Source organism: Diaphorina citri, unplaced genomic scaffold (genome assembly GCF_000475195.1).
Source record: "Diaphorina citri unplaced genomic scaffold, Diaci psyllid genome assembly version 1.1 scaffold745, whole genome shotgun sequence".
Taxonomy (NCBI): domain Eukaryota; kingdom Metazoa; phylum Arthropoda; class Insecta; order Hemiptera; family Psyllidae; genus Diaphorina; species Diaphorina citri.
Genome location: NW_007378178.1, coordinates 22,720 through 31,208, shown reverse-complemented (window position 1 = coordinate 31,208; position 8,489 = coordinate 22,720). Strand labels below are relative to the sequence as shown.

Sequence of the window (8,489 nt, the reverse complement as noted above, 5' to 3'; positions counted from 1 at the left end):
CAGAACATGTGGTCCATGCTGTTTGCATTCCTCATGATATGTTTCGTGTTCCCCTGGTTCGCACTACCTCTGCTCATCATTACAACTCTTTACCACTTGATCAGCAAGGTATTTAGGTCAGTATACCTGCGTTCTGTATGCAGAAGGTCTCGGGTTCGTATCCCAGAGTGGACAAAAAATGTGTATTCGTAGGTAATTCAGAACATGTGGTCCATGCTGTTTGCATTCCTCATGATATGTTTCGTGTTCCCCTGGTTCGCACTACCTCTGCTCATCATTACAACTCTTTACCACTTGATCAGCAAGGTGTTTAGGTCAGTATACCTGCGTTCTGTATGCGCTTATTTGAGTGTTCTTTTACCCTAACTTTTACAACATCTCTAACCGTTTTGTCGCTATAGCTGAAAACCGCCAAAAAACGGTCGAAAACTGTCCGAAAGCGGTCAAAATACCGCCAAGCGCAGCAACCATCTCAACCAAACGTTTTGTGCTGCATCCTTGTCACATTTGTGAACTACATATCAAATTTCAAGTCTCTAGCTTGTACCGTTCCCGAGATATTGTTAAATTACACCAAAACCGCCAAAAAGCGGTAAAATGCCGCCAACCGTTGCACTGATCTTAACCAAAGTTTCCTGTCGCATCCTTGTCACATTTGACAGCTACATACCAAATTTCAAGTCTCTAGCTCTTTCCGTTCTCGAGATATTTTGTTTACAGACAGACGAGGTATTTCAGAACATGTGGTCCATGCTGTTTGCATTCCTCATGATATGTTTCGTGTTCCCCTGGTTCGCACTACCTCTGCTCATCATCACAACTCTTTACCACTTGATCAGCAAGGTGTTTAGGTCAGTATACCTGCGTTCTGTATGCAGAAGGTCCCGGGTTCGAATCCCAGAGTGGACAAAAAATGTGTATTCGTAGGTATTTCAGAACATGTGGTCCATGCTGTTTGCATTCCTCATGATATGTTTCGTGTTCCCCTGGTTCGCACTACCTCTGCTCATCATTACAACTCTTTACCACTTGATCAGCAAGGTGTTTAGGTCAGTATACCTGCGTTCTGTATGCAGAAGGTCCTGGGTTCGAATCCCAGAGTGTACAAAAAATGTGTATTCGTAGGTATTTCAGAACATGTGGTCCATGCTGTTTGCATTCCTCATGATATGTTTCGTGTTCCCGTGGTTCGCACTACCTCTGCTCATCATCACAACTCTTTACCACTTGATCAGCAAGGTGTTTAGGTCAGTATACCTGCGTTCTGTATGCAGAAGGTCCCGGGTTCGAATCCCAGAGTGGACAAAAAATGTGTATTCGTAGGTATTTCAGAACATGTGGTCCATGCTGTTTGCATTCCTCATGATATGTTTCGTGTTCCCCTGGTTCGCACTACCTCTGCTCATCATTACAACTCTTTACCACTTGATCAGCAAGGTGTTTAGGTCAGTATACCTGCGTTCTGTATGCAGAAGGTCCTGGGTTCGAATCTCGTGATGATAACTTACCGGGTAACGATATTACTAGAGTAATGGACACGGTTGGCCCAGTAGTAACGCGCTTGCTTGCCATGCAGAGGGTCCCGGGTTCGAATCCCAGAGTGGACAAAAAAATTGCATCCGTATTTTGATTGCAAATATTTCGACGGGTTACTTTCTTCTGGTGTCCTTGTGTTGAGCGAGCACTTAAATGGGAAGTATTATGTCTGTTATCGACCTTCTGATGGGGCTTGCTCCAACACAGACCACACGAGTCTAATGTAGCAGTTGTTTCATTGCTACGAAATAAAAGCGGCGGTGAAACACTCATCTTTTTTAAAACAAAAAAAAACTCGGTTTAAGTTAAACTCTTGGGGATTAAACAATCTGTTTGACCGATTCTTTTTTTTTTTTAATCGACCAATCAGATGCTTCATGCAAAACTTAAACGGAGTTTAAACTCATTTTGTTGCTTGATGCATACTTACAATTATGTAAGTAGGTATGTACATATTATCACTTATTAGGTACATGGGTACGAGACATTAATCACTGATTAGGTATAATTTTATTGTTATTGTGTATCCTTTTACTGGTAGTTAATTTGTTGCCTGTTTGCCCTTTGATTTATTTTTTCTGTTATTTAAACTTGTTTGTTGCTTGTGTAATTTCTGGACACGAAAATATAATATAATATAACTCATTTTGTGGACCAGGCCATTAATCCTCTTGTTGGGTTATGTGTGGTTTTTGTTGACTCATTGTTGTGGTTGACAGTGGTTTTTGTTGACAACGTTGTTGACATCTGGTTTCAATTCTGTGGCAGGATAGCTGTGCGAGAGCTCAAACGTATGGAGAACGTGTCAAGGTCCCCCATCTTTTCCAATGTGTCCTCCACTGTATCAGGACTTCACATTATACATGTCTTCCATAAGGAACAGGACTTTGTCAGAAGGTAAGTCATTTAAACTCAGGGAAACTGAATTCCTACACACCGATTCCAAAGTGTTCGCCCATTATTCAAACTCATAAGAGACCATGTATGTCTAACCATGTTCTAACCATCCATGATAAAGTAAGTCTAACCATGTATTTCCTTGCATTTTGAATGATTCACTCGGCTGTAATTTTCCACAATCTCATTATATTTTGAAAGTATGTATATCACAACAAATATGGAGCTTCACTTTGAATGGTTGGTCCAAGAATCACCCCCAGAAATTATCATAATTTTTTATGCGAATCTCAATTTTTAAAAAATTCTCAGCAGGCACCTTTTTTTACAGTACATTTTTTCGACATCCAAATCTCCGAATTTTAACTCAGTTTCATTTAATATGTGTGCAGGTTTTGTGAGCAATATGATGAGAACTCTACAACATTGTTCCTGTGTAGTATGGCCATGAGATGGCTTGCTGTTCGTATCGATGTTCTAGCAGGTAATCCCTTATTATTTTCTACTTTATTTTCAAAATACCGCATGCTTTTTAACTTTTCATATCACGAAATATCCCTCTTTGACCAAGTGTACTAAAACATTGATTCTTGACCCAGAGATGCTGTGTTTGAATCCTTTCCGAGGGTGTAAAATTTAGGACCGAAAATTTTTGCATTTAGAGGTTTATTGTTCGAGTCCAAATTCATAGATTTCATCGAGGTGTATTAATATACCCTGTTCGTTTTTTTTTAGGCGAGATTTTAAAGTGAAATTTTTCTTTTCCTCCTACACCTTCTGGATCCAGACATAAATCTACATCTAAAAACTAATTCAATTCGGGGTGCAATAGCCCTACATACTGGACTCCGCACACATTAATTTCGTTAGAAAAGACCCCCATTTCAATGTAATGTAATTCAATGTCATATTTTCTCTTTACCCTCAGTGATTGCCATGGCTATCATAACGGGTCTGACCGTAGCATTCCATGGCTCTGTATCCCCGGCCCTAGCAGGTCTGGCGTTAACCTATGCATCTCATGTGACCGGCTTGCTACAGTTTACAGTCCGAGTGTTTGTAGAGACAGAACTCAATTTTCTGGCCGTAGAACGAATTAATAACTGTAGCAAGGTAAGTGCTTCAAATAAAATTGATCCCAAGGGCCAGGTAAACCTAGACCCTTGACAAATGGAGTGTGCCTGAAGACATGTATTGTATTGTGATGTGTTCCAATCCACTCGACCCCCGAACTGTGCTTAGCCAGCATAGTTAGCTTGGAAGGTAGCTTGCCTTGTAAGTCGTAAGGGCAAAGTCGCTTTTCTATTTCCGGCCGGGGCGAAATTTATCCTAAACAGTTAAAGTTCGTTCTTCGTTCTCGGAACGGCTGACTTTCTCCTATCTTGTCTTACTTCTTTTAAAGAAAAAAGAAAATTAGTGTTTCACCGCCGCTTTTATTTCATAGCTATGAAACAACTACTACATTAGACTCGTGTGGTCTGTTTCGTAACATGCCCATCCCGTAGTATGTCCCTCATCAGATAGTATGCCTCATGTGCGATAAAAGACACAATCCTACCCATTTAGATGCTGTGTCAACAGGAGAACACCAGAAAGTAACCCGTTGAAATATTTACAATCGAAAAAGGAGTGCAAGTTTTTTTTTGTCGATGGTGGGATTCGAACCCGGGACCTTCTGCATGGGAAGCAAGCGCATTACCACTGGGCTAACCATGCCCCTGAATACGGTTGTATACTTTCTATGCTATAGGAATTGTTTCTCGGATGTAATAGAATAACAATCCCCTCCCTTGTTTGCAGAAACTGGTGCCAGAAGGTCGAGGTCCTATTACCTCAGAGTTTGGTCAGGTCAAGGTCAAACTCGCTGATTGGCCAAGACAAGGGACCATCAAGTTCAAGAATGTGTCCTTGAGATATCGGGACAACTGGCCCCTGGTGCTAGCCAACGTGTCGTTCAGGATAAACCATGGTGAAAATATAGGTTAGTAACTACCAGTGACCCCTGTGTAGCGGCCTTGCAAAACTCTGGTTCTAATATTCTGGCATGCCCTGGCACAGATTTATGACTTTTAAATAGCAACGACTTTTGAAGAAAGCGATATCTCGGTTGGGAAGCATTTGCGGGCATATGTTCACAGAGTAAAAAAGTCATATATAGAGCTCCTGGATCTATGCTTTAAATGTTAAAAGAAAAATTCCGACCACCCTGTATTTGATGATCTGTTACATTTACATACCATCTTTTATATTAATCCACTCAACTCTGATTCACCCATTTTATCCCGTAGGTATTGTGGGCAGAACAGGGGCAGGTAAAAGCTCACTGCTAGTGGCGCTGTTCCGACTAGTGGAGCTATCTAGCGGACAAATCAAGATTGACGACTTTGACATTGCCTCAGTAGAGTTGGAGACTCTGCGCAGTCGGCTGTCGGTTATCCCTCAGGATCCTGTGCTATTCAATGGTACTATTAGGTAAGAGAAATTACTTGGGTACTATTAGGTAAATTGGGTATACTATTAGGTAAGAGAAATTACTTGGGTACTATTAGGTAAATTGGGTATACTATTAGGTAAGAGAAATTACTTGGGTACTATTAGGTAAATTGGGTATACTATTAGGTAAGAGAAATTACTTGGGTACTATTAGGTAAATTGGGTATACTATTAGGTAAGAGAAATTACTTGGGTACTATTAGGTAAATTGGGTATACTATTAGGTAAGAGAAATTACTTGGGTACTATTAGGTAAATTGGGTATACTATTAGGTAAGAGAAATTACTTGGGTACTATTAGGTAAATTGGGTATACTATTAGGTAAGAGAAATTACTTGGGTACTATTAGGTAAATTGGGTATACTATTAGGTAAGAGAAATTACTTGGGTACTATTAGGTAAATTGGGTATACTATTAGGTAAGAGAAATTACTTGGGTACTATTAGGTAAATTGGGTATACTATTAGGTAAGAGAAATTACTTGGGTACTATTAGGTAAATTGGGTATACTATTAGGTAAGAGAAATTACTTGGGTACTATTAGGTAAATTGGGTATACTATTAGGTAAGAGAAATTACTTGGGTACTATTAGGTAAATTGGGTATAACTCAACTCTGATTCACCCATTTTATCCCGTAGGTATTGTGGGCAGAACAGGGGCAGGTAAAAGCTCACTGCTAGTGGCGCTGTTCCGACTAGTGGAGCTATCTAGCGGACAAATCAAGATTGACGACTTTGACATTGCCTCAGTAGAGTTGGAGACTCTGCGCAGTCGGCTGTCGGTTATCCCTCAGGATCCTGTGCTATTCAATGGTACTATTAGGTAAGAGAAATTACTTGGGTACTATTAGGTAAATTGGGTATACTATTAGGTAAGAGAAATTACTTGGGTACTATTAGGTAAATTGGGTATACTATTAGGTAAGAGAAATTACTTGGGTACTATTAGGTAAATTGGGTTTACTAATAGGTAAGAGAAATCTTATTCCTCACCTTCCGTGTTCAGACGGGATCGGCGTTTTTCGTCAGCCTCTCGATCAGCCCTAGCTAGGGTAATTCTTATTCTAATCTCCAGATATATTAATGTTCTTATTGTATTCTCCAGATATAACTTGGACCCATTCGGTCGATGTCATGACACGGAGCTATGGGATGCTCTGGAGAAGTCCCATCTGAAGAGTAAAGTAGTCACCATGAGATCCAAACTAGAATCTGATATACAAGGAGTTATTCAATATATTAATGTTCTTATTTTATTCTCCAGGTATAACTTGGACCCATTCGGTCGATGTCATGACACGGAGCTATGGGATGCTCTGGAGAAGTCCCATCTGAAGAGTAAAGTAGTCACCATGAGATCCAAACTAGACTCTGATGTACAGGGAGATCAGTTGTCATTGGGGGAAAAACAACTGCTGTGCCTAGCCCGAGCTTTGCTCAGGAAAACAAAGGTAAGGATTTTTAGTCCGTCCTTCCTTTATTATTACAATAGTAATAAACAAGCTGGGTCCGTCCCTCCGGGAATTTTTTAGCCCGTAGTTTATTCGATCGTGGTTAAAGAATACCTATGTACCTACCACGATCGAATAAACTACGGGCTAAAAAATTCCCGGAGGGACGGACCCAGCTTGTTTTTTTTTCTTTTTTTAAGAGATTTGACAGAGGAAACTGCTAGGGTCTTATCGTCTTGAAGTCGAAATGGGCTCCTTCCATGATCCAAGGTTTATTATTGAGAAACTTCTTGTTTTTTCGATAAAGCTCGTTCTCGTTACGGCTGACTTTCTTACATCCTGTCCTTATGATCTCTTCGATTTCGGGACTATAAAACCCCCGTTGTTACAGTTCCCTCTATCCTACCTTTTGAAAATTTTATACCTCACGCTTCCTATATGTACCACTCTAAACTTACTTTTTAAAGTATGGCCAATTTCTTTGCGGTCAATTTTCAACGCGAAAGTTGTTTTTGAGGGCTTGTATTATTTGGATTATTAAGGAGCGCGGTAGCGCTCCGCCCCGCCAAGTCAAGAAAGTTTGACCGCGCTACAGGGTGGAGGGAAAGTGGAGGTGGAGGCGGAAATAGGGGTGGAGGCGAAAGTGGAGATGGAGGCGAAGGCAAAATTTAAGGTGGAGACAAAAGTGAAAATGGAGGTGGAGGTGAAAGTGAAAATGGAGGTAGAGGCGAAAGCGGAAGTGGAGGTGAAATTGGAAATGAAAGTCTCCAATGCATTCTACTTTGAGTGCACTCGTTTCTGAGTGCACTCAAAGATTCACTCGGTTTTGTGTCAAATTAACTGTATTGATCGGTCCTGAACTGGTGCCTTCAATGTGCTATCCGTGCCGCCTGCAGAAAAAGGTTAGAGACAACCCTGTCTGTCTTCTTCCTCCGCTTTTGGGACGATAAGACCTTGGGCGTTAGGCCGTTATAGTTCCCTCTATCAAACCTCTATTTTTTTATTTCTAAAATATTTGTATTTATTATTTTTTCAATTAGGTACATACTTATTGAATTTTCATTTTATTTTTACTAGATATTATTTATAGGCATTTAATTTTTTTCCCCTTTATTGAATCCTCAGTACCTGATGAGTGATGGCACAAAATGGGCTCTAACGTCCAAAAATTACCTTAAAATTACAGCTTAACAGCCTGTTAGCCAAAATAAATATTTAACTCCTAAAATTAACGTACTGTCAGCCAAAATAAACGAATATTCATGTGTCTTTTATTCAAATATTCACCTTTTGTGTCATAGTGGTTTAAGTTTGCAACCACCTTAATACTGATTTTTTTAGGATTAGTAACTTTTTCTATTTTTTGTACATTTCATTCGGTTGAACTGAAGGCTACACAGTAAAATTTGGTGCGAATACGTTAGGTATGTTGATAAAAGTAATAATTTAGATATAATTTATTTTAAGGTATTTATTTTTCGTTATTTAGGTATTTAGATTATACCTATCTCGAGGTATTTATTTTTTTGTACACGATGTCATAATGAGAATTTAAAACGTTTTTATATTACAAAGTAATTCAGAATTTATTACATTAAATAGAAGAAAAAAAAATCTGGTGTGAACATCACACGACCGGTAACCTCCTGTGATAAGGTGCTGGTCATGGATAACGGACAGGTCAGTTGAAGACTCGTGTGGTCTGTGTCGTAGCATGTTCATTCAGTGGGATGTCCCTCATCAGATGGGCGAGAAGAGACACAATACTTCCCAACTTCCCATTTAAGTGCTAGGAGAACACCAGAATGTAATCCGTTTAAATATTTGCGGCCAGCCTAGTTAGCTTGGATGGTAGCGCGTCTGCCTTGTTAGCGCTAGTCCGAGGGTTCGATTCCCGCCCGGGGCGAATTTTATCCTGAACGGATAATGCTCGTTCTCAGAACGGCTAGCTTTCTCCTAGCCTGTCTTCCTTCTCTTTGCGATTTCGGGACAATAAGACCTTGGGCGTGTTAGGCCATTATAGTTCCCTTTGTCAAATTAACTGTATTGATCGGTCCTGAACTGGTGCCTTCAATGTGCTATCCGTGCCGCCTGCAGAAAAAGGTTAGA

General features: G+C 40.1%; 1 protein-coding gene across 1 annotated transcript in view; it reads left to right on the top strand.

Annotated features, from left to right (window-relative positions):
• LOC103511728 (multidrug resistance-associated protein 9-like) overlaps positions 1–8,489 on the top strand; it is a gene marked incomplete in the record, with an annotated part of 41,051 nt that overhangs the window by 30,801 nt on the left and 1,761 nt on the right. Inside the window, 8 exon segments of the mRNA XM_026825408.1 lie at positions 937–1,086; positions 1,324–1,445; positions 2,305–2,433; positions 2,826–2,917; positions 3,362–3,546; positions 4,234–4,414; positions 4,722–4,905; positions 6,194–6,380. Of these exon segments, the coding sequence (XP_026681209.1) occupies positions 937–1,086; positions 1,324–1,445; positions 2,305–2,433; positions 2,826–2,917; positions 3,362–3,546; positions 4,234–4,414; positions 4,722–4,905; positions 6,194–6,380 (1,230 nt within the window).